Below are 26,432 nucleotides of genomic sequence, written 5' to 3'. Positions count from 1 at the left end.
CTCTCGCCTGCTTGTGTATCCAGAGAGTGGCCACTGACAGCTCTACAGTAAGGACAATAAATCCCACTTAAATTGTTACGAACCGCCTGACCTCAACCATGGAAGGGAATGGACCGCGGTTAATGGCCTGGCTGATATCAACAAATTGCAATCAATATGATGGGCTATAAAAGGTTACTGTGCATTAAAAGCCTGCTGCTCTGACATGTTCAACATATGGGTGCTCATTGACTAAATGATAGTGTTTCCCCTAGCCTTGCTTTCCTGTCAGTCAAAAACAAGCACTTTATTGAGTGTCTCCTTTCAGTGGTGATCTGTGGAACCTGCACAATACATGCAGAGTACACAAGGCTAGGAGTGCAACAGTTAATGGACGATTTGAATGAAATTACCGATTTATTTATGCATTTCTATTTTAAATACAATGGTGAAAATAGCAGATCTACACGCTCACAATGTGGCACGTCATGATCTTGCAGATAGACTATTTTCACTATTATTGCACAATGCTGTGCGATAAAAGCAATATATATTCTTTATGTGCTTCTCGATCATTTGATAAATCAAAAGCATTGATAGTTACAGCCCTATACACATGTCCCATGGCCATGAAAGACAAGTCTGAGATGGAGTTGATGTAATTCTCCTACTGTATGAGCTGGACCTGTCAAAGCCTGGATAACCCATCACGCTAAATGAAATTACAGGGTGTTAACGTGTGCAAACTATTTATGCCAGGGAAATGACCCCGCAGCGGAGAGACCAACGGTAGAGGCGAGGTTGATCCACTCACTGCCTGGGATTTAGGGGCTGAAATAGCACCCAGCCAGTCTACAGTAGTCTAGCTCTGGTCCAGAAGGTTAAAACAACAATAACAGTGATATCACAGCGCATCGTCTCACCCACTTAATGAGAACTTAAAAGAATAAAAGGGCCGACCAGATTGCTGAAAAGCCTCACTTCCTCATTAAGCCACAACATCTGGCCTCTGGTGATGAAACTGCTCACTGCTGCTTTTACCCCCCACAGCCTCTCTGCCCCCGCCAGAGGCCGACCCCGAGACAATAATTACTGCCTAATTAGGGAGATGATCAGTGCTTAAGCAGGGTTTAACATTTAATCGCCTGGCTCGGCGGCCCACCAGTGAGATCCAGATCTGGCTGGCTAGAACACAGATGAGCCAAATGACACTGTCTGTGCCTGGACAAAAATACTTATTGCTCCGCACCGCAGACAGGTGGATACAGCCGCCCAGGCGGAGAGTCCTTCCGGGATCTACAGTTCTTCTGGCAACACATCAGCCTGAAACTGCCGACGATGACAAGGTAGAAAGCCAAAGCAGAGTCAGAAATACCACCAACCAGCATACAAAGTTACAAACAGTGACTTCGAGAGTTCCACTTTGACATCTGCAGCAGTACATCGATCCGTCTCTGCACAGTAACACAGACTAAATTTAACTGGGACTCTCTCGTTTGTCTCTGGGTTGTTGTTTTTTTTGAGTGAGTTCTTACCTGAATTGGCTTCAGCCTGTTGTTTGTTATTTCACAAGTGTGCTCCAAAAGGGTCAACAGTTGTTGAGGTGGCACTTGAGCCATGGGACTGTTTTCCTGGCACACTGTGACACCCGGGCCGAATCTCCACCGCTTTCGTCTAGGTTAAGCCTTTACACGCTCGGCCGACTCCTAATAGTTGAGTAAACAGCTGCCCTAAAGCTTGATACTGTACTCGCTGCCCAAAAGGGCCTAACTGGACTCAGCTGAATAAATAACTCAGATCCTAATATCGCCCTGCACGGCAGCTGGCTCGTGTTTGTATAATTGCAGCTGGCTTGGGGGAGGCTGCGTGATATTGGACAGTTCCTGAGCCGCTTTAGGTAAGGTTCCCAGGCCCCAAGCAGCATAGAGACCCAAAACCTGCTTGGTTATGGTTTTGCCTGTTAATTTGCCATATTGTCTTTGTCACTCTCTTCATAGGCCAATGGTCATTGCCTGTGTGCAGGTTCAGATCAATGGTCAATGAGTAGAAAATGTGGTTCCAGACAGACAGAGGTTTCTTCGTTTTATAGTAAGATAGTAGGATAGGAGATCTACAAGCTCACAACACATCACATTCACAATGCCATGTGTTACACTGTATATCGGCTATTTTCCCTATTTTTTGCATGACACTCTACTTGGTTGGGGCTTTGCCTGTTATTGGTGCGTGTATTGTGTGTATGTGCCTCAGCATGCACTGACACCACTCCACTACACTACCATCTAAGGAATCTCTCGCTGTGTCAACTCAAACCAATTATTCCAAACTTTAACCCAAAACTTTAATTCAGTTTCAAGCCGCAGCTTGCCCCTGAGTACAGTACTAAATTCACAGCCATCAAGAGGCCGTCTGTATGAACCGCTAGGTATCAAGTTGAGGGAGTGGTCCATATAGGAAACTATGCGTTGCCATGCATCATCTCTTTGCCTGCACCCCCTCCAGCTTTCCCCTGTGCCAGGGTGCAGGGCTTGAATTCCTTTGCGTCCCAAACTGTACAAGTGGGGGGCTGCTGCTTCATGTTACCCCATAAAGTCTCTGTTCACAGTCGCACAGGCTGCAGCCCTGCAAGTCAACACTCTCACTCAACAACTCCGCTTATCTAGCGTTATTTGCTTTTAGGGTCATTAAGAGAAATGAGAGCAACTTGACTTTTCTCTGTCATTTATAGACTACACAACCTCAGACACACCCGCCTTCGCCGCACTGACCTACAGGCTGGAATTCTGACAGCGTGCACAACTGCACATATGGGTTGGGTGGGGACATTCGCCTCAGTTGACGTACAGTACACCTACAATGTGAAATTGCATAAGGAGTCACGACTGCGGGGTGTGTGTGTGTGTGTGTGTGTGTGTGTGTGTGTTTGTGTGTGTGCGCACACACATGTCACACATGTGTGCGTGCACGTGTGTGAAGATCCTGAAAGAGACTGCGCTGGGGCGGTCACATAACTGGCTTTTCAGAACTCCAAGTTAACGGAATAACCAGTCACTTCATCGTTGTCAGGACAGATGATTTAAATACCAGCAGCAACCCAACACTGAACCAACATAAGGAGGCGACAGGCAGCCTTCAGGCCTCACTGTTACATTGCCCTTCAATAACACTGCAAAACCAAACTGTAATTTCTAAGACAATGGACGACAGCGATGCCGAAGACAAATTAAAAAAATAAGTTAACTTTTGAACAGACAGACACGGCTGACATGGCTGTTTATTTATTTAGCTGGGAGTATTGGTTTATGGCTGTCAACTGGGAAACCCACCCACTCCTTCTCTCAGCCCCCTCTATCTGTCTGTCTACTCTGTCCCACTCTGGCAGCTTTATGTCCATATCCAGTGTTTCTATGTGCAGCCTGCAGCAGTCGGGTTCTTGTTCTTGAAGCTGAGGTAGAAGGATCAGGCTGAACTTTAAACACTGTCTGCCTCGATAAGCTTTTACTCTGCACCCGTTCCAAAAGTTAATCCAATAGTTTAGCAGCGTCAACTACCTAATTTGAAACACACAAATATATATAAGCAGGGTGCGATTTCAAAAGAACAACAACAGAAAAGGGTGGAATGTTTTTAGAATGACATTTAGAAACTCCACAGAGGATGAAAATAAATCACCAAAGGAGTAGATTTAAAAGTCCAGGAAGGGAAATCCCCACCTCGCCCCTGGCAAATCACGCCCTGAATAAAGAAAGACACACACACACACACACACACACACACACACACACACACACACACACACACACACACACACACACACACACACACACACACACACACACACACACACACACACACACACACACACACACACACACACACACACACACACACCCTGTACATGCAAAGTGCAAACCAGAGGTACAGTTGTATATTGCAGTACAATGGGACAAGGGGATAATAGCTATAAATATGCAAGTTATAACACAGTAGGGCTGGCCAGTATATCGATATAAAAATATTATGAGATCAAGATATCAACTGATATGATGGGATGTCGTAAATTGCAATATTGTGCAAATGTTTTTGAACTTACCAACCTGACTGTTCTAGCAGTGAATTATTTGCTTTTAATAACTTAGTTATTATATAGTCATAGATATTTATAAAAAAATCCCACAATATCTTATATTTTGTATATTAATATTGTCCCCACAATGTTGTCACAATATTGATATTGATGCATTTGTTGAAACATATTACGATATTTGACATGGGTCCATCCATATCGCCCAGCCCTACTACAAGGTTCCTCATACACATTCCCACTTCCCAGCCTACCTCTTTAGATTCTAATGGCTCACTGACTAGTATCCCAATTTGAAAGCCTTCATTTGGGCATTACATGCAACAATGCATCAATGTCAGTGTAAGCCCGCTGCTTATTCACCTCCGTCAACACCGTATTTTACTGCTGCCCAACCGCTTATCAGCTCCTTTATGTAACGGAGCGGGTCATGTGTAAGAAGCACCTTGAACCCATATCTTGGTTTGCCTACATTGCGTCATGCGGTCTCTTGGTCACTGGACTGGTCTCCCAGCGAGAAGTAAGGGCAGTGAACAGGTGATTTGGAGCTGCTTTGCTCACCACTATTGGCGCTGACAGCTGTGTTTGCACAGCAACTGATAGGTACCATTTGAGAAATCCAGGTCAGGCAATCCTGCGGGTTGAGACACTTTGCATAATGAGCCACTATCTGGCATTGTCATGGCAGCAGACAAGAGACTGTTAAGACTGGCACATTAGTAGCTAGAGGCCCGACAGATGCCATATTTTGGGTCCGACTCCAATGCCGATCCTGGAGCAATTTTGGAGAGAACCTCTTACCTAGAAGTTAAAGATTATATTTGAGAAAATGTAACTTAGAAGCAAAACATTTGAACTCAAATAACTTTTGGATAGATACTGTACAAAATGAACACATAGATAGAACTTTATTTTATGTAACCACTTTCTTGAACCCTATTCAGAAATGCCATGTATAACAGGTCTAACATGCCCAAATTAAGAACATCAGGTTAAAAAATAGGACATGACGGCTGCATAATTGCTGATGTCACCAAAACAGGTAAATCATGTCAGTCTGATTCTAAATAGTAGCTACTTGTTAATGAATCAGGTACACTGACAATGAATCGTGACTGACCGCAGGTTTGTCCAAATTTCGCTGCTTTCACAGTGAGTGACATAACATTTTGTTTCCTTTGGGGATCAATGCGTGGATAAATATCGCAGAGTCAGCAGAAAATGAGAACACACAAAGTAAACAGAACACTGGGTGTGTGTTGGAGCAATGCCCCAGTTGACTTGGGAAACAGAGAGGGGGAGAAGAGGCACATTGGCTAGGGGAGGTGACAAGTAGGTGTCTGTACACACAGTGAAAAACCATGTGTCTGTGTCTCTGAGGAGAACACACAAGACTTGGCGACATCTGAAATATCTGAGGTGACAGAAGTATGATAAGCTGTACTTTCAGGGAGGTGGCGGTGAGGATAAGGGAACAGCCTAAAAAAGAGGCACATGTTTACCCCATAGTCAGGTCAAGCACTATTTGTAAACACCTTGAGCATTTGAACAAATTCTGCATAAGTGCTGTTTATTTATGAAGAACACAATTTGTGTTCAAGTCCCGCAGCATGAATAACACCATTATTGTATGCATTCATATTGCTGCATGCATGGCAAGTTCAATCACACAGACATCAAGCACAGCAGTACTGTGTGTGCACTGCACTTCAAAGCAAACCAGCATGGAGTTCAGTTATGTTATCCCTCCCTTCACACCATAACACTGGAATGAAATATGCCCTGGATTGCTGGAGTGCTGCATTGCCACGTTTCTTCCCCTGCCTGAGGAGCATATGGGGTGTTTGTTTGTTGTGTGTGCCTGTGCGTGTGTGTGTGTGTGTGTGTTTGTGTGTGTGTGTGTGTGTGTGTGTGTGTGTGTGTACGCGCGTGCGTGCGCCGCACACACATACACACGCTTTAGTTTGGCTTACTTTTACACTGCAGCTCCACCATGGCCTGGTACCACTCGTCCTGGTCCTCCTCGTTCTCCGCCGCCACGGCGAAGCTCTCGGCGCGCGTGTACAGCACGATCATGTGCTTGTTCTTGGCGTCGGCCCGCTTGTTGATGTTGAAGCATGTCTCGAGCGCCAGGACTCTCTTCGGGACGGGCGCGGCGTTGCCCTTGTTGCTGCCCCCGCGGAACTTCTTCTCGCTCTCGTAGTACTCGAGGCGGGCCGGGCCGCGCTCCGAGGCCGCCCGCAGCACGAAGTAGCGCCGGTGCATGGACTTCTGCTTGCGGAGGTAGCCGCTCTTCCTCACGTCCTCCCCGCCGCTGCAGCTCTGCTGCTGCTGAGGCGGCTGGTCGCCGCCGACGCTCGTTTGGTTCTCCATGTTTTTCTTTGCTTTTTTCTCTCTCTCCCCGCAATAAAAATGTAAATTAAAAAATGTAAACGTAAAATAGGCTAAACGAAGCCTGCAGTTAAATGTAGCCTATTAAAAAAAGAAAAATCTCTCGTTCAAGTTTAGTAATGTGAGTCAAACATCCTCGGGTCCACCGCTCCTCTCCCTCCCATCAACGCGTGCATGAGAGGCGAGGGAGAGACTGAGTGACTGACTTTGACTGAGACTGCGAGCTCTCAGTCAGTCCCCGGTCCAAAAGACAAAATAAAACGTGGTAGTAATAACAACGCCGTAGTAACGTTGGAGCAGCAGCCCAGTAAAAAGCGTGACTTCTCTCTCGGTCTTCTCTCTTCGTCTGTGTAGCAGCAAAGCGTTCAGGGACGAACCAACCAGCCGCCGCCGCTCCACCACGAGTTTTGCAGCCGAAAAACGGACGAACACACGCGGTGTGTCGTCCGCACCAAGTTCCCCTGACTCTGCTGCTACAACTACCACTAGGCTGCTGCTACTACTACTACTACTACTACTACGATAGTAGGCTTACTACAACTACTACTCTTCTCTTAATACAGCAGCCATGCTGCCTGCCGCTACTACTGCTGCTGCTCTCTGAAAGGCTGGCTGAGTAGTTGAATCTCATTTAGTCAACAGTATACATCTCTCACACACAGTACAGTGAGTACAGACTCACACACTGCTGCTCGGCGTGTCCCCCCTGTTCCACCCCTTCTCTTCTCTCCTCTCTCTGGTTGTATTGCTGCAGCAGCAGTCTCCTCTCTGGTTGTGGAGCTGCAGCAGCAGACAGCTACCGTTGGGGAATGAATGACTGTCAATCAAAGCTTGGGAGAGGATCACGCTTCTTCCTACGCATTAAAAGCCTCAAGCGTCATCTCCTACCTAGAGTATACACACATGGAACCAAATGGACCTTTTAAGTCGGTTCCATTTGTACACTAATAGCTAGGGGTGGGCAAAAGAATATGAGCATGATAAGCCTATATTGTGATTTTTTTGTAATGCCATATTCAAATTTGCCATATATTTTTTTCCCTCCAAAAATACTGACTGACACCGGCTGCATTTAAGCGTATTTAGGGTCTAACTTTTCATGGTTTTAATTGTATTTAAATGTTCTCGTATATAAAAAGCAAAGTACTTGATCATAACTAGCCCTTACCCGTTCAAAGATATGAGCTCCAAAATGATGTGCAGTGTGTGGGTTATGGGATGTGCACTGTGCACACAGTATGAGGGATGGAAAGTAACTTTAACTGGTGCTTGCATGATGTACTGTAGGAGCATCAATGTAAGAAACCCGTTTCGTTTAATGGCTACGGGTGCTTGCATGATGTACTGTAGGAGCATCAATGTAAGAAACCCGTTTCGTTTAATGGCTACAGAGATACTGCCCCCCCCCCCCCCCCCAGCCCGCCCGGGGGGGGGGGGAGTGTGTGTGTGTGTGTGTGTGTGTGTGGGTTTGTGTGTGATTGTGCATGGCCTGAACAACAGCGCCCCTCCCTTAACATGTGTGGTCACAAAAGGTACTGTAGGCTAAATAGATATAGATACACCATAAAAATGCTAATATACAGCATACGATTTGTGAAAGTGACAAACGGGCTTCACAGTTATGTCAGGTGTGTTCATATGCTAATGGTGATGCGATTTCAGATCAATTGCTCCAGCCACTGAGGAGAAACACTGTTACAGACAAGAGAATATTAAGTATCACATAGACTACTACAGGCCATGCCAATGGGTTGTTAATTATCTTTAATTGGCTGTGGATAATGCATCAGATTAAACTGATGGCATTTAGGGGAACAGTGATTTAAGACTCGTTTGCTGTAAAATAAGTTTCTTTAGTTGTCTGTGACTGCACTGGTGATGAAGAGCATGATTGCCTTACTGTAGCCTATTAATTCTCGTGTGCTTTTAATTTCCGATTACTCAGAATAACAGTATAAGCTAATCGATTAATACATATTTAATATGCTAAAACTGATGACTAATTTCATAGAGCACTGTAACATTTTCTGATATTATGCAATATGTAACCAGGTGTAACCTTCTGCACAAGGTTAGAACAAAGTGTACAACATGCGCCCTCTGCTGTCTGGTGGAGTCATTACCTCTGATGATCAATGGTGCAAAACGCGCACGCGCACGCACACACACACACACACACACACACACACACACACACACACACACACACACACACACACACACACACACACACACACACACACACACACACACACACACACACACACACACACACACACACACACACACACACACACACACACACACACACACACCTTGTCAAAAGCCAATTCCATTAAATGCAAATTTAACCCGAACTTATACTATATAAACAAAAATGACCCCTTCCCTCAAGGGGACCTCACAAGAAATACTGGTATTACTATTTGTTGTCAGGATTTTGGGTAAGGACTGTAATACAGTACCTGCCCTAGACCACACACACACGCACACACGCACACGCACGCACGCACACACACACACACACACGCACAAATAATTGGGACCAACTAAAGAAGCAACAAACTCGACTTTATGAACATGGGTACTTCTCATTACAAAGACTCTTACCATTGGTCTCTTTTTATGTTTTTGCAAAAGAAATAAAAAAACAAAACAATCTATTTGACCTCCATGTCACCTGAAAACAACAAGAAACATTTGGTCCATCACATGGAGCGATTAAACACACATCTAGTTAATTTTTCAAATTGCTTTTACATTCAATAGCATCTCCTTTAGCCCTCCAAGCACATGCAGCCTGAGAGTGAAACACACAGACAAAAGAAACTCTTTGAAGAACAAAACGTAAACGTCGACATGATAAACAAATAGGCTATACGATCGAGTTCAACATACGCGCGATGAGAAAAGTTCTGTCTCTCTCGTATCTCAGATTCCCATGCATCAGGAGGCTATTAAGGCTGTTATTATAACCGTCACTAAGGTACTGTAGGCTAAACAGACGCCACTGAGGGGGCGTCTATCAAAGCCTCTATGAGGAATCTCTAGGTATCGTACGGTAAACATGGACAGGTCAAATGGCTAGTGTTGACAGTTTTTCTTTTTTTGGGACGTTTTGCTCGACCGCGAGACGGCAAGTAGACAATGACGCTTTCCTGGCGGGCTTGTTGCACATAAGCAGGAGATGGAAGTGACTAGCAGCAGTAGCAATGTGCATGTATGTCTGTGTGTGCGTATGTCTGTGTGCGTATGTCTGTGTGCGTGCGTGTGTGTGTGTGTGTGTGAGTGTGATGCATGTGTATTTCTGCAGGTCAAGATCATAGAAGGCGTCCTTCACTCGTGACTCCCACAGAACCCTGAGGTGGCTGCTATTGGCACACAAACACCTTTGATACGTGACATGGTAGAAACACAGCAGACACCCACACATATATACACACACACACGCAATCTCTACTCGCTTTTTCGCATACTCATGCATACAAAATATTATACATTTAATTGTACTGACACTCTCCACACACACACAGTCACCCACACACAACACGCACCACGTAAACACAGATTGGGCACGCGTGGACATTAGCCTTCTCTCAGGGGGTGAAAATACTTCAGAGGCAAATGGCAGCAGCTCCTCAAGTTCACTCTTCCACTCCCCTGTCTCCCTCTCTCCTCCTGTTCCCCCTGTTCCCAGAGATGGATGGATGGGTGGGTGGGTGGGTAGAAGGGGGAAGGGGGGCAGGGGCGCCAGTATCAGATGAAAGGATTCCGCGACGATCCTCTGCTGGGGTAAACATTCCCCTGAGAGAGAGAGAGCGACAGACGGGGACAGAGAAAGAGCAAGAAAGAGAAAAGGACGTTACCACACTTGCTGTGTTTCTCAACAGACGGAACCTGAAGTACCGTTACCAAATACCCACTGATGATTCAGTTCCCCTTAGCTTTCTATATGCGGCCTATTGAAGCACACCCTGTGTGCCACTTCAGCAACTGGGTACTCACGGTGAATGGGTTCACCGACATCGGACGGGGGACTTTGGGTTCGGAGTCGGGCGCGGGAAACGAGGCAAAACCTGGAAGCACACAAACATTTTCCCACGTTCAGCTGGCAGGGGAGATGAAAACCTCTCTCTACTGCCCAGACTGTGAGTGAAAAGTGCAATCCGCAAACTGTACATGTGAGCGCTAACCGAGCAATGATGCCAGTGCTAGCTCTATATTAGGTGTGTGAATTGGTATTCCTGGGCTGTTGCCGGCTGAGGGTGCTGCTAGTCGCTGTTGAGAGAGTAAATCATTAGCAGTGCAGTTGGCGCCTCACAGCCTTTCAGGCTGAGTGCATTTGATCTGTAGCCAGCACACATACATAGACGCTCCACTGGCCGCCAGGGGGACCAGTACGTGGATAATGTTAATCAGAATCATGGATATATACATGCTGAGTCAATTTTGGTTCAGATTATGAACTGAAAATATAGATGAATATGTGTAGAGCTATCCTTATTACAATACAATGCAGTGTCAGAAATTCAATTTCACATGGGATGACATTGCAGGCTGATGCTGTTATAATCATCAAGGACGATGATACACGAAAGAAGAAGCTGTCATAGCTATTATGTGTTCATTTATAAACGCATCATATGTTTATCAAATTAAATGGTAATCAACATAAACGAATATATTATAATCTGAGCTATTATACTACATTACTTGCCATTCGCTTCCTGGTTGGTTGCTGACTCATGAGGAAATGCATTCTGGGAGGCAGAGGCAGGAAAGGTTGTGGACGGCGGGAATATTGAGGTGGGCGAGGTGACGAACGCACTAGAGTCACCTGTAAAAAAAAAAACATACATTAATATCCAAAGCAAATTAAGATTGACAACAGTTACGGTTATAGTCTCCTACACAGGGGTGAAAGTGGTTTGAAATTCTTGCCGGAACTGTCATAAATTGGCCGCGCGGCGAAGCTGCGCGGCCGAAAAAAATTGGGAGGCTCTAACCCCCCAAAACCCCTGAAATGCATAGAAAACTGCATTTTGGAACAGTTATAGGCCTACACACAATAAAAACACTACAGGTCCTACACCTGAATTAGGCAACGGCATTACACTTACTGTAACATGAAACATGATTGAAATCCTAAATGAAATATCTATAATAAGCCTCTTCATATTGTTCATATTGTTCATTGTTCCATACAGAAGGGTAAGCATCTATATATTATTATTATATTTATTATATTATTACACATATTATTATTAATATTATTATAACCAGTTATCTAAAGTAAACTAAGTACATTTACTAAAGTGGTGTATTTAAGTACAGGTTTTAAGTATAGCCTAGCCTACTTTACTGGAGTATTTCCAATACTTTTAATTCTACTCCACTACACATGCAGAATAACAGACACAACGAGTCCTCCTAGAGATGGGATTTATGGCTCTTTGAAGTGAGCCGGATCTCTGGGATCCGTTCCTTTCAAAGAGCCGTTCAAAAGACGGCCACTGTTCATTAGAAAGGAACGGCTCCCTACTGTGAACCGAATCCTATCGTTCATTTCAAAGAGACGTTCAAAAGACTCGACTCGTTCGCGAACGTCCCACCTATATTCGCTCCGTGTCAAACAAACACTGAAACGCGAACAGAATGGATCACACTGACCTACACAAACCCACGGGAATAATTTAGAAGCACTTTATCAGAAAATATAGCCTAACTAGTAACACTTGTGTAGCCTACTGTATGTTAATCTGACTTTGGTATAGGCTATTGTTTTCTTCCTGGACGTGCGTTTGTGGGAGGTTATTTAACATGGGATTTTGACAGCTGGCTTCTCCTCGTCTTAGCGGAACTCCGTTCCAGCCCCAAATGTTTTAACGGAACGGGGGTTCCGGCCGTTCCGGCTCACTTTCACCACTGCTCCTACAACATCTACCTGACAGAACCGTGGCTGCTGGCCGTACGCAAAATTCACACCACCAGCAGCAGCAACAATTGTTCTCAAAGTGTTTTTTTTTTGTTTGTTTTTTGCTAAATGGGTGGGTACAAAACATCTGAAAGACCCACGTCACCTTCATATGTACACCTATTCTATGCCCCTATGAGTCCACACTCCACAGCACGCTTTTTGTTGAATGTCACTTTGACTTGCTGCAGAGCAGCAGCGAAAAAAGTTGAACTTCCTACTTTTGCGAGCCAACAAAAAAAAAAGGAAAGTTGAATTTGTCATGGACAGAATTAGAATTTGTCTTAGACCATTCATTTGTAGATGAATGGGTGAATAATTGTACTGGTGCAAGAGCGAAATGGGGGGAGGGGGAATCTAAGAAAACTGGGTGATGTTTTTATAAAATTATTGCCGATATGAGCTTTGTTGTTCTGAACTTAGATCAGTAGGGTGCAGCGAAGTCACAGGTCAATGGGGCCTGTTTTCTGGAAGGAGCCTACAAGCACAGCTTACCTCCCGAGGTGCTGTTGAAGGGGTTACTGGGAGAGAGGGCAACAGGCTCCTGGGAAGCAGAGCTGCAACTGAATGGGTTCGGGAAATCTGAGAGGCACACAAAACAGGATGGAGGTAATGGGAGAGAATTCACACAGGGGTTAAGAGGATACATTCCTGACCACAAAGCCAGTGGCTGTGTGACAGACATTTGCATCTTAATGAGGTCTGTGGAACGGTTTAGAGGTCTGAGAGATGAAAGCAAACCTCGACCCGGGTTTAGCAGAATGAGTCAACATCCTCACTACACTAATACTTACTTGCAAATGTTTGGGAGCCAGAGACTGTATCGACACCCGGAGAACTGAGGACGATAAGAGGAAAAGATAAGTATGAGCACATGCACACTGAAGATGCCTGCATTACTAGTGCATGCATCGTTTTTCTTGATTGGTTTACCTTGCAGGAGGTGTGGAACTGGAAGAGAGCCTGTTCCCGAAGAGGGTGCTGTACTGTGGAGGCCCACCAGGTGGCACTAAAACAAACATTAATCAAAAACACCATAATAAACGGCAGGTCCCCAAACAGCTGGTCATTTCAGAGATCAAGTGTCATTATCTGAACATGTGCATTCAATCTCAAAGAGGTTGGGTTCAAAGCTGCTGATCTGAAGTGTGCCAATAGTCACTGCACAAAAGCATTACAAGTAGCTTGAGTAAAAATCCCAAGTTGCAAGTAGTTTGAGTAAACACCCCTGTATGCTCAATGTGATATTAATCAAACCAGGCCATGACAGATAATCAATAGTAAACCTCGACAACCACTGGAGAAAGCAGTGAAGCTGGAGAAAGCAGTGAAGCGTGTGGTATACAACCCAACACATGCATGCTCAAGGGATCTTTTGCAAGTATCCAGCACATGTACATTAAAGAAGGAGCTACCACTTAGCAATGTACAGTACAGCAAACATCAGACTGAGACACATTAATATGGTCTTCTGGGAACCTATGGATCATCAGATCCAGCAGAAAAACACAATGGGGATAATTCACTTGGCACTTAGAGTAAAATGTTACATAACCCAGTTTGGCTGACCACTACCTACCCCCACCCCACTCCATTTCTCTGTAACATGTCCCTAGCTATTAAAACACCCCATCTTTGCTGGCACAGCGTTTAATTCTCTTGAACTGGAAAAACAGTTGTCCCCCTTCCTTTAGTCGGTGGAGCTGCAGAAAAAAAATTGATATACACTGAGGGGTTCTACTGATAAGTATATCAGAGTGTGGCAGCCCTTTCTTTCGTATGTTGATCAGCTGACAATGCCTCTTAATGTTTACATTTTAGATATTGCATTGAAAGGGTACTCATATGTTGCTGGATGTCTTATGCGGTGCAAAAACTGTATTTTTGTGTTTTGTTTTTATTCTGCTTTTTGTTTGTCTCATGTCGATTCTGCTTTTACTTTTATATTATGTAATCTTGTCTTGAATGTTTTACTTGTATTGTCTGTTTAAGATTTGCCTTATTCTCCTGAAATTGAAAATTCAATAAAAATACATTGAGCAAAAAATAAATAAAACACCCCACCTACCCCTTAAACCCTAACCAACCGATATGAGCTTAGGCTCACCAGCGCTCACACGTACTAGACACTACAGGCACAAAGCAAACACACAAACACACACATGCTCATTAATATATTCCCTTCCGCTCTCAAGCATGTTCTCCAGCTGTCCTACTGTACCTGTGCCAGGAGATGAGTCAGAGAAGACGCTGTCCAGGTGGGACACTGCAGCATACTTGTCCTGTGAGGTTCTGTTGGCGACCGCAGCAGTCTGCTGCTGCTGCTGCTGTTGTAGTGGTTGTGGGTGGGAATGGGACTGGGGCAAGGACAGGGTCAGGGACTGAGGATGAGGATGAGGCTGGCTCAGACCCCCGAAGTCCACACTCAGAGACTTAGGGAAGGCCCTGAAGGGGCCCGAGCACCCTGAGGCTGAGACCGTACGACCTGAGAACAACATGACACACTTAAGGCTGATTCACACTTTACAGAGTTTCAACTTAAAAAAAAAGAAAAAAGAAAAGAAAAACGACTGGAAAAGCGTTTGTTTTCAACGACAGCACAACAAAGTACAAATTAGCTCTTAGCATCAGAGTATATGCAGACTACAGTAGTCCATTTCTGCTGTCACTGAATCTGATTTCAAAGGCCCGAATCGTGATATTGTTTTTACGGCATGGCAGTGTGGAGGGCATTGAAGTGTCTAGATGAGGGTCTGTGAGTCTGGGGCTAATCTAACAAACCACTGGACTGATTAGCAAAAAATGCCTTGTTCAGGCTGAAATTAGTACTTTTTATTCATTTTATGATTATAATTACATTTCATGCTGGAAGTCATTGGACATCGGATAAGCTCAAATATGGAGATGAATGACATCATAGTACTGATGTCATACTGCTGATGAAACTATAGAGGTCATAGACTTGGCCACACAAAGTCCTTCTTCTTAGCACAAACGTGACACAGATACTTGAGACAAAAGAATAGGATTGTACTGAACTGAATTCTGAGTCACAAGTCACAATTGCGAGAAAGATATATATAAATAAATCAGAACTTCAGGCCAAAGATATCATTAATTTAACACTCGCATGACTGAACCTGATTTTGAGATTTTGAGGTGGTTTGGGTTTGCTCAGGAAACTCCCGAGAAACTTTCCCTTTCATGATTTTTCCTTATCATACAAGCAAAGTATTTTTTTTTCTACCATTTGAGACGTTTTGTAAATATGAAATAAAATGTTTTGAGTGTTTCCTGAGCATTCTAATTCCATTTCTAAATCTCAAAAACAGGTCAAAATGACCTGTTAGTCATGCGAGTGTTTTAAGTGGTGGGCATGGGCTTCCATGGCAACGGTAGATCCCAATGAAGAACTTACAGTACATGAAAGCCTGAGTTATACTCGGTTGCACATCGTGTCACACACCGAAAATAGACGATCTACAAGCTCACAACATGTTACATTTCATTGTTTGTTTTTTTACAACTGTTTTTCTGATTATATCTTCTGCATAGTACTGTGTTCTTTCTGTCTGTAAGTTTCTGTGAGTTTAGGATCTCAATGTAAACAAGCCACGGCTTTCATGAGCTTATCCTTTTAGTTGACCGTGTACCAGTGAACTGTATTGTCATGAAACTAACTGTACCTTTTCCTATGCAAACTTCTAATAAATACTTCAATCAATCAATCAAAACAGAGTGTGTTGTGAGCTTGGAGATCGGCTATTTGCGGTATGCCCTGGCACACAACTAAGTATACATTAGGCTTAACACTACGTAGGACTTCATCCAAGGCTCTGCAACATATTCATCAATCAGTCCACTGAATATAAAAATTACCCTTTACCATTTAACAAGTGTACTACACACACTAAGTCAGATGACACAAAACAGCTGATAGATTAAATCTAACTCTAAAGAAAAAAGGTTTTATTCTTAGCATGATAGCTTCATGCTATGGAGCATGTGATATGTTATTCAACATATCAATCATCACAGTGTCTCCATCTGTCCATGCACATACGTTATCCTTTACAGTAAGCAGGCAGAGATGCAAACAGTTTTCAGGGCAGTGATCAAATAAATGCATTTGTAAGGGCATAAAAAGCGCAGGACATCTTCAATAAAATCAGTGTGTGTGTGTGTGTGTGTGTGTGTGTGTGTGCGTGCGTGCGTGCGTGCGTGCGTGCGTGCGTGCGTGCGTGCGCGTGCGTGTGTGTGTGACAGAGATAGTATAAGACACACACTAGACACCAAGCATGCTATTAGCAGAGCAGAGCACGCTATTTGGATGTAGACAAAGCCAAATGAACATTAGTTTTGTTTGCGAAATCTAATTTGAAGCATGAACAGCAGCCTTCAGAGTTAGATGTGTGCTGTCGAGAGCCTAACAGCTAGAGACCAGACGAGACAGGAGGTGAAGACAGTAGACTAGACCTCACAGAGATTAATCTAAGGTGATAAAGCATGCCAAAACCAAGTGGGCGCATTGTTGGTATGGCATCTCCTCCGCTGGCCTCCGACTGGTTATATACGATTAAGAGATATTGCCTATCTTGCTAAATGGCATCCTAGCATACTTCCTAGAATACGTGTTTGGAATGTTAATGTGCTTTGTGTGATTACAACTGTGGCCTACATAGCTTTCCAACGTTGTGACACAACGTGGTGTGAAATATCACTGGGGCCTCTGTTGACAGGGAGGGGTACCGGCTACTGCCTAAAAATAACTTTACTTTAAACTTGTTCTTTTTCCTCTGGGGGGACAGTGTGCATGCGTGCACAGTATGTCCTTGGCACCCCCAACACACCCCCCAGTCTTCAGATGTGGGCTTTGAAAGGAGGATTGGCCGACGAATAATGAAAGATATTGACCGCCACTGCAGTGAGTGACATTGGCTGGTACTAGAGTTCCTAGATTGCGTACTGCCAAAGACACTTTGAGCACTTTAAACCTGACATCCATATTTGAGCATGTCATTATAGACGTAAATGTTCAAAAACATTTCTAAGACACGTTTTGCTACTTGTTGTACGATGAAGTATATAGGGTATATAGGAGTGGTTAAAATGCAGTGGATAACTGTTATATTCCATTCTACTTGTGCTGTGTTCTCTTGCATTCAGTTCCGTTGTCGAGTAAGAAAATGAAATTCATATACACATGAAGCATAAAGCTAGTAATGCCCACATCTATACCACATCCATTATGGATGACATATAGTGGCGAGCTTATCGATCCCAGAGCACACACAAATGCATTGGTCTGTGCAGTGCCTTACCTAAAGTGAAGTGGTTTTTGAAAGTGCTACTGGCTATGAGGACAGAGGAGGGATAGATGAAGGGTAGGGAAAGAGAGGAAGAAATATGGAAAGAAAGAGATATATTAACACAAACTCTGCCATCAAAATACCCCTTTGTACCCCTTCTCTGCCATGCCCGTAGAACCCGTAAATGTAATAAAAATGTATTAAAAAACATTTTTTTATCGAAACGCAACTAAAATAGGCCGGAACTAATGCTCCGTGATCGGTTTCTACACGGACACATTATTGAGCGGACACCTTTAACATTGGAGTCCCTGAACCGGAAGCGGAAGTCCGTCCTCTATTTTGGCCCAGCTTACTGTCTGCACTCCGCGGCTTACAGATGGAGAACTTATTGATCAATTGAAAAAGTTTCAACGGATTTGAGAAGCTGATGGAATACGCGAACACACGAGCAGTGTCCGATCACGCACGATGGGAACTGGACGAGCGCCCACGTTAACAGGTAGGACTCGGAGAAGCCGGCAGTGAAAGACATAGAGAAATTAACGGGCTTTACGGCCGTAAACTACGAATGAGTTAAGAGAGTGGGTTGCAGGAGACAGGAGAATACAAAAGAGGAAACATACATTAAATATTATGTAGGCTGAGAGCCATTAAAATCACATGGACCCGCGATAGCTTTTCTACACTGGGTGCCAGACCAGACAATGGCATCCGCCTTTGCTGACCTTAACTTTGCACAGAAATTCGGTGAGGGGCGCGAGAGCAACTCACCGGGGTACGATGTTGACATAACTTTGTATCAAAAACACTGACCAGCTTGCAGTTCATACTGTGTGTCAAATACCTCAGTGTCAAATACCTCTGAGGTCAGTGACTTCTCCTTTCTTTCTTCCTAGAAATAGACTTGGAGTGGACAGTGTCATAGCTGGGAGCCAGAATATATTAACAGTCTGCACACTGGATCACGCTCCAGAAGTGAATTTTAATAAATTACCACCAAGGTGGGTGATTTATTAAAAGTCACTATGGGGGCATGATCCAGCGCGCAGACTCCATTCCATTTTAGCTTGTACTGATGGCTAGCACCTTTTAGCGTTCAGATGTGCGTGCCTTGTTGACTTCTTTGCAACGCTGGGAGTCAGGCTGTCAAAACGTTCAAAGACTTTTTCATGCTTGATATACAGTACAGCAAGTAAATCATACCATCAGCTCTATGAATGACGGCAGAAGGGTCAGCGACACGTTGTGAGCTTTTAAATCGTTTTTGGTGCCCGACACGGCACACAATCAAGTATGAATCAGGTATTACAGTGTATTATCAGTCTCATATCCACTGTTGATAGTCTGTACATACACTATCTCCATTCAAGTATATTTTTATAAATAGATTCACTGGTGATACTAGATTGAACATTATACAGTATGTAAATCTACGAGTGGATTTATTTTTAAATCGTATTATTATTTATCTACTCTTCTTTGCACCTAGTCTATCTTATCTTCTCACTGATGTCAACCCATCAAGTAATCTTCTGGGAAGAAATTTAGGAGGGTATTTGATATTGTTGCCTCTGTAAAGGGGAACACACACCGGCCGTGGACGGCACGTGTCAAAACAGTCCATTATTTTCAATGAATATACCCACACCGGCGGCATTATGCCTCGTTTTTCCCCACCAGGGGAAATGGATGCGCCCGACGCTACGCAGCGCAGCCGCCCGCAGCCGTTGCGTGCTCCCCTTTAATAAGGATACTACAACATCATCACAGGAATACAGAATGTACCCCAAAACTGGCTCTGACTATGTTTGTTCCTCCTAGACCTAAGAGGCTGTGAGCAACAGACCTGAGGGTCTTGGCAGAGCAGGGAAGGAGGGGACATGATTTTGAGCTCCCAGGGTTGAGGAGAGGGAACCCGGGCGTTGTCTTTCGATCCCACACAGACCAGGGTCTGGGTTGAGGGCACAAAGTTGGAGAGCAAAACATCAGCAAAAGAGAGATCGAGGAATAAGGATACTGTACATAAACAAAATGAGAAATGTTGGAGAGCTGACAACAAGTGAGCTTGTTCCATGGCTAAAACCTTTCACAGCGCGACAGGCGTCTCTTTGGGCAGTGAAAGGCCGCCTTCTTACCTTTCAGAGGGGGGTCTCTGAAGCTCTGTGAGCGCGAGGGCCGAGCCGTGAACACATCTGTTCGCATGTCAGCAGGGGAGACAGCGGGCACTCGATCCCATGGCGGCAGTTGGGACTGTGACTGGAGAACCAGAAAGAGAGAGACAAAGAGACAGTGAGAGAAGAACATAGACAAAAAAGGTCAGCGAGTCAGTCAGGCATTCTCAATAATTCATATAGCGGTACTGTAGGGTAACTTTGATGTCTGGGCAACCTGGTCTTTCTCTCTGACCATCCATCTTTGTCTCACTTGTTCATTGCTGCAACACCAACTGTATCTCTCGCCCGTTCCAGCTCCCCCTTTTATCTTGCTGCATTTTTCCTCACCTCCCCTCTCAAATCATTCAATCTATTTCTGGCCCAATTTCTCTACCATACCACTTCCATCCAATTTCCACACCACTTCACTTATTGCGACTGTAGGTCGCAGTTTACTATCAGAAATTATAACATCTTGACCGTATCTGTACGTACGTACGTACGTACGTACGTACGGGTAACACTTGTCTTTTATTTTCGTGATGTCCCCTGACATCACTGTGATGTCGGGGGAACCCAATCCCTTTTATGCCTATATATGGAGATATGGAGAACCCTGTGATGCCAGGGGAACAAATCCCTTTTATGCCCATATATGGAGATATGGAGATCCCTGGGATGCCAGGGGAACCAAATCCTTTTATGCCCATATATGGGGATCCCTGATGTCATATATGGAGATCCCTGTGATGCCAGGGGAACAAATCCCTTTCATGCCCATATATGTATGGAGATCCCTGATGTCCACATCACTGTGATATCACTGTGACTCTGTCCCTTTTATGCCCATATATGGAGATCCCTGACTGTGACTCTGTGCCACACTGGCCAGATGGCCAAGACATGGCGCGACCTCTCCCTAGCTTTTCGCCTTTCGTCTTACTGGTAGTTGATTATATCCTTGTGTACATACTGTACGTGCGTGTGTTGAGAATAGATGAAGACAATGAGTTGAAGCTTGAGTTTCAACCCTGGTTTTCCACCTGAACACTCACCAATGGCCTTGTCGGTCTGGTGTTTGGTGGCATGGAATGAGAGGGGGCCTGGCTGGCAAGGGGGCCATGGGAAGGGGGCAAGGCCTGGACCCCGGGGCTCCATGGTCCCTCCACATCCCTCCGATTCTTACTCTTGGAAAAATGCCTGGAAGAGATTGGATATTTACTAGGCAGTGGACATTAAGCCGCCAGACGCTCTGTAGAAATGCTCTGAAGCATCACATGGTGAATGGCCTCCCAAGATCCTTATGTTAAACTTAACCATACTACCAGTGCCTAACCTTAACTAAGAAATAATTGAAACACCTAAACTTAAAGGAGAATTCTGGACTTTCTTGCCGTAATCTGATGTTATTTCATCCATTTTTAGCACATGTCAGCTCTGACCGGGGGGGGGGGGGGGGGGGGGGGGGGTGGATCTCCCACCGCTCGCGGTCGGAGCTGCAGTAGCCTCAAGATGAATAAATAAATAAATACAAATAATAATAATAAGTACCGATCGTTCTAGGATATCATAAAGTCAGATTTAAAAAAAGGTTAGTACGGAATTCTCCTTTAACCATTTTTAACCTAATGAATAAACAACACCACTTATACCTATTACTATTACTTAAGCTTAACCATCTCTAACCGAATGGGACAGCTATTAGCCGAATGGGTATAGAGGCCGTCTGGTAATGAGAAGGTCCCCGGTTCAACCCCCTCACATATGTACAAATGTACAGTGACAAAACATTATCCCCATTTCACCTTAACTTAAACCATTCTACCAGCCCTGTCAAAAAAAGAATAGTAATTTTGTATTTTAAAACAGAATGTGGATGCCAGAGACATGACCATGCGAACAAAAGAAATCCCCTAAAACCTAGAATAATTCATTTTCCAAACCTTTGACATTAATACTACACTATGAGACTATATGACGTAAGGTGTTAATTTTGCCCTTTCGAAACATTTGTGAATCCTATGGGACCTTCTCACCATTTCTTCTTCTCATATTTGTCCTGGAGGAACTCCTTGAACTTTTGAGAGTCTCTCATGTCGCTGCACCCATCAGTCTTTGGATCAAACACGCAGAGCCATGTCCTTCTCCCAACCTGAACGTACGTACACACACACACACACACACACACACACACACACACACACACACACACACACACACACACACACACACACACACACACACACACACACACACACACACACACACACACACACACACACACACACACACACACACACAGAAGCACAATTCTTAACAATTTTACAATTTACAGTTTAGGCATTTAGCAGATGCCCTTTATCCAGAGCGAGGACAAGACACAGTAATACATCAAATGCATAGAAAGAGCAATCTAAAAACATAGGTAGGTAGACGAAGAAGAACCTATCTTGAGCCTAACAGTGGAATAGCCAAAAAAAAAAATGTCAATAAGATAAAAACAAACAAACAATCAAAACATCAATAATCTGTACAGTACATCGAAGCTATACACACTATAGCTTTGATGTACGATAGGATGCCAAGTAAAAAATTGCCTGGCATTAGTTTATATAAAAATGCTATCTAAATTACATTTGGTCATCGAGGGTAGACAAGTGCTACGGTAAGTGCTATGGGCTACGGTGGAGTCTGATTTTTTTACTGGTTGAAGACCAATTGTGCTGCGGCATGACATGAACCCTAGCATATCCATTCTGAGGGGAATATTTTGCAAAAATAGCTCATCTACAAGCTCACAAAGCAACATGACGTATTGGGAGTTTAGAGCCCAAAGTATTTCAGGGTTTAAGTGGTTAAGTGGGATATAGTGGTTGTCTGATATAGCACCTGATGAAATAAAATATTTGAAATTGAATAAACAAAACAAAAATGAATCCATCCGTCCTTTACAAGAACATTCGTCCATATGTATTAATGTCTTTCACATTAATCATACGCAGGTATTGACTGACTCACTGATGTAAAAGAGCTATATTATGGAATATTCATGAGAAGAGGTGTATAGATTAATCAGCCAGAAACCTCACAGACCAGGCTGTGAGCGATTGTGAATCATCTCCCCTCTTTTACCGATGTGCCAACGGGAGATGCTGGTGATATAATAGAGAATATTATACACCTCTCACCTCCTACCCACTTTACTTGAAATTACTGAGTCACTTGTGCTGTGGCCAGCAGTAGACTGAGTGACATAATAACGAATAATCAGTCAACAATCATTTTGGTACAAGCGTCAAGCAACTGCTTTATTTCCTGTCTATATGGTAAGCCATGGACATGAATATAACATAAGCATGGAATGCGAAAATGCATGCATGCAAACCTCTCTCTACTGTACTTTAGTGGGCAGAGCAGTAATGTTCCTCACAAAACAGTCCATGAGTCCAACCACAAAGTCTAGTCCAACTGGTAACAGGAAGGGAAGCATCATATTCCACATGCAACCATGCCCAAATAACAGGATGGCAGAGTGTAGAAGGGTAATGTACTTTGGCCCTTACCAAAACAAGCTTTTCTAATCCGGGCCTATGACTGTGACTGTTGTCATAATATGACAAGATAGCTTGTCAAAATGCAAATGTCCAAATGTACTACTGTGACAGCAAGACATTATCCCCATTTCCCCTTTAAACCATTCGAGTCTACCAGCGCGGCCTGACAAAAAAAGGATAGTCATTTGACTGTGACTATGACTGTGACTATGATGTGCCTATGACTGTGACTGTTGTCATATCCAATAAGACACCATAGCCTGTCAGTATTGCTGAATACTTATAGGCTGCCCTATAACATAATACCAGAAAATAATGAATATAACAGCGTTCAAATTGTGTTATGTTACAACGATCCAAACAAGCAGTGTGAGGTGAGTGCAACATGCCCCACCTCCTAGCCCCTCACTCCACTGACGATTCAGGTGGCTGCCTTGTCACTCACCTCGTTGCCATGGTTTTGCAGAAACTCCACTTCCTGTTGGGAGAAGGTTGTCATGGAGATAGACTTGACTCTATGGGGAGGGTTGAGGCCTCTCCTGAGAGATGCAGGGAGATAGAGAGAGTAGAGTCAGATCAAAAAGGAAAAATGGGAGATGGGATTGTGAGGGTCATCATTGAGTCCACATATATTATAACATAAGTATCCAGAACAAATTCAACAATTATAGAAAGGTAAAGGTTGACAGCTGACTGCGAGACAGCATAGACGTGTGTTGCTGGGAACAAAAAGAGCAACTAAAATTCCTTTGTGAGAAGAAGAATGTCTCCAAGAAACTATAAGCCTATTTCCTCTATGAATACCAGCAAATACCGTTAAGTGGGACAGAATGTGGAAGCAGAATGCGCAGACCAGTGCTGAAACGTTGCCACAAAGTAGGCTAGTACTGAACAATCTTCGGCCTCGTGTGCTTGGGCCCAATCTGCTGTCAGCATGCAGAACAGAAATGTGTCAAAACACATAGGATAGATAGAACCCCAGAGGGAGAGAGGTGTCAAATGTGTCAATAATGATCAAACCTGCTGCACCATGACGAAATGAAAGTCGGGCGAAATGAAAGTCAGGTGCGATTAACGGTTCCGACAAGCCTGGAAACGAGAGGTTTCTCATTTTAGAGCTGTATCGGAGGGAAATACATGAGAGGAGAGAGAGACTGCGTAATTAACGTGTGCGTACAACCACAGCCTCTTGTTACGCCTCACACCTCCTGATCGACACAGAAACATCCTAAATGTAGCCTAGTTGGTGGGTTTCAGCTTTAAAAAAACATAATTTCAATATCTGCTTATTTGCGATTTCATCCATCCATGATTAGGGGTTAGTTACAGTTACACGACGTGTAGAGGCTGCTATCATATTCACATTTGCCCGTGGTGGTGTGTAATAGTACTCACAGCATTCCAGAGCACGACGTGCACACGAAGCAGCCCACGGTGATGTCGATGTATGTCACCCCGGGCTGGCTGCACTCGAAGCAGTGTTTGTTGACTCCAGACTGGGCCAGCTCTCGGACCTTGCGGGCGCAGATCTCCTGGTTGTCCCGGTGCTTTCGGTTCGACATGATCGTGCCCCGCTTGTAGCGTCGCTGTGCCCCTTTGGCTTGTCTCCAGTAGCCAGCCCAGTAGTAGTAGTAGTAGTACCAGTGTCTTGTCTTTCTGTCTCTCCACAATCCTCCCCGATCACTCCGTTTTACTACGGCGTGCCTCCTCTCACGCCCGCAGCATTATGAAAACAATTATGCGGCTTCTCTCGCGATCGGCGCAGCCCGATGGAAGCCCGCATGCATGCACGCATGTATGCACTGGCTGTTGTTATTGTGACACGAGTGAACGAGAGAAAGAGGACAAATGACAAGTTGGACAATGTCGTTGTTTATGTTGTCATTGTTGGTGCAGCATTCTCCCTCTCTCTCTCTCTGTCTCTCAGTGGAGGAAAAATGTGTCGCTCCTCTCTCTCTCTCTCTCTCTCTCTCTCTCTCTCTCTCTCTCTCTCTCTCTCTCTCTCTCTCTCTCTGCTGCACATCACACGCACACCCCCTTTTTTGGCAAGAAGACGAGGCGCGTTGGACCGGGGACAGATTATTTTTTTCTTTTCTTTTTTTAAACTCTGAAACCAGGAACGCCTTCTTTTTAGAACAACAAATTCGAAATTGATTATTATAACACTCCACACTATAATGAACTTCAGATATCCTATCCGATTTGGCTAATAGCCTGTTTTCTCTTCGTAGAAGTGGAAAAAGAAAAGAAAAAGCCCGTGTCCTAATAGTCTTAACAGCTTATCTTGTTAAAGCAACATAAGCAACAATGCAAAAACTAGAAGCAGTGCTCTTCCGCGCACAGGTCTCCGCCAGGTCAGGTAAGTTATATTGTTTGGCCTCCTGGTGGTGCTATAATAGGCCAATGTGGAAAGGGTGCCATGTCTTCTTCGGCCTTTCACAAACAGGATGCTGTATTCATGATTTGAGGCATTTTCTTCCAAAACTGTTTTGCAAAAGTCAACCTGCTGGTGGCACTATAGCCTATAAAATTGCAATGTGAAAAGGGTGGCATTTGTTCCTTGAACCTAGGAATGTGCATGCTAAATGTCACAGAAACCACACGCTGCGTTCATGATTTGAGGCATGTTGTTCAAAACAAAACTGTAAACTTTGGAAGCCAATGTTAGCCACTTACGAATACAAAATATCGGACAGATCCGTCTTGATCACATGACTATACAGATATTGTGTAGGCCTACCGATTTGCGTGATTTTTGGATCAAATCTGAGGGAGTAATATCCAAAAATGTGTTTTACATAAGTCAGTCACCTGGTGGTGCTATATAAAAGGCAGATATGGAAAACACAGGGCAAATGTTTTTTCCTTGGCCTCTAGGGAGCTTGCATACAAAGTTTTATACTGATCGGTGAAGTGTGGCAGCGACTGGGCCAACAGGTGCCGGAGATTAGCCGGTAACAGACAGACAGACACACGGATGGAGGG

The 26,432-nt window shown here is 44.2% G+C and overlaps 2 protein-coding genes across 4 annotated transcripts in view; both read right to left on the bottom strand.

Annotated features, from left to right (window-relative positions):
- LOC308297746 (insulin receptor substrate 1-B) overlaps positions 1-7,217 on the bottom strand; it is a 60,609-nt gene extending 53,392 nt beyond the window's left edge. The window contains exon 1 of the mRNA XM_080741307.1: positions 6,037-7,217. Within this exon, the coding sequence (XP_080597433.1) occupies positions 6,037-6,436 (400 nt within the window). The 5' untranslated portion in view covers positions 6,437-7,217. The remainder of the gene's footprint in view (positions 1-6,036) is intronic.
- A 1,791-nt stretch (positions 7,218-9,008) lies between these two features.
- On the bottom strand, positions 9,009-25,366 carry agfg2 (ArfGAP with FG repeats 2). Of its 3 annotated transcripts, XM_080742171.1 has the most exons (15): positions 24,843-24,974; positions 24,468-24,565; positions 23,893-23,986; positions 21,930-22,045; positions 20,949-21,093; positions 19,876-19,996; positions 19,587-19,691; positions 17,750-17,782; positions 14,650-14,913; positions 13,362-13,437; positions 13,223-13,266; positions 12,924-13,010; positions 11,172-11,291; positions 10,460-10,530; positions 9,009-10,258 (listed from the first exon to the last, which is right to left on the bottom strand). In XM_080742171.1, exons 3-15 carry the CDS (start codon positions 23,944-23,946, stop codon positions 10,211-10,213), a joined length of 1,284 nt encoding a protein of 427 aa, XP_080598297.1. In that variant the 5' UTR covers positions 23,947-23,986; positions 24,468-24,565; positions 24,843-24,974; the 3' UTR covers positions 9,009-10,210. The 3 variants fall into 3 exon arrangements, with proteins under 3 accessions (XP_080598297.1, XP_080598295.1, XP_080598296.1); XM_080742169.1 differs by lacking the exon at positions 24,468-24,565 and having other exon boundaries at positions 24,843-25,366; XM_080742170.1 differs by lacking the exons at positions 17,750-17,782; positions 24,468-24,565 and having other exon boundaries at positions 24,843-25,366.
- Between the last annotated feature and the right edge of the window lie 1,066 nt (positions 25,367-26,432).

Source organism: Nannobrachium achirus, assembly GCF_963921795.1.
Source record: "Nannobrachium achirus genome assembly, chromosome: 14".
NCBI classification, from domain to species: Eukaryota; Metazoa; Chordata; class Actinopteri; order Myctophiformes; family Myctophidae; genus Nannobrachium; species Nannobrachium achirus.
Note: the sequence above shows the minus strand (reverse complement) of the source record. Positions and strands in the feature narration are given on the sequence as shown.

Bases quoted from the DNA above. Each gene is read 5' to 3' on its own strand.
- agfg2 (XM_080742169.1), bottom strand. From the start codon at position 25,009: ATGTCGAACCGAAAGCACCGGGACAACCAGGAGATCTGCGCCCGCAAG. The intron at 23,987-24,842 runs GTGAGTACTATT...TGCATCTCTCAG, and splicing joins ACGTCGTGCTCTGGAATGCT to GAGAGGCCTCAACCCTCCCC. The intron at 19,997-20,948 runs GTGAGTGTTCAG...CTGGTTCTCCAG, and splicing joins CCAGACCGACAAGGCCATTG to TCACAGTCCCAACTGCCGCC.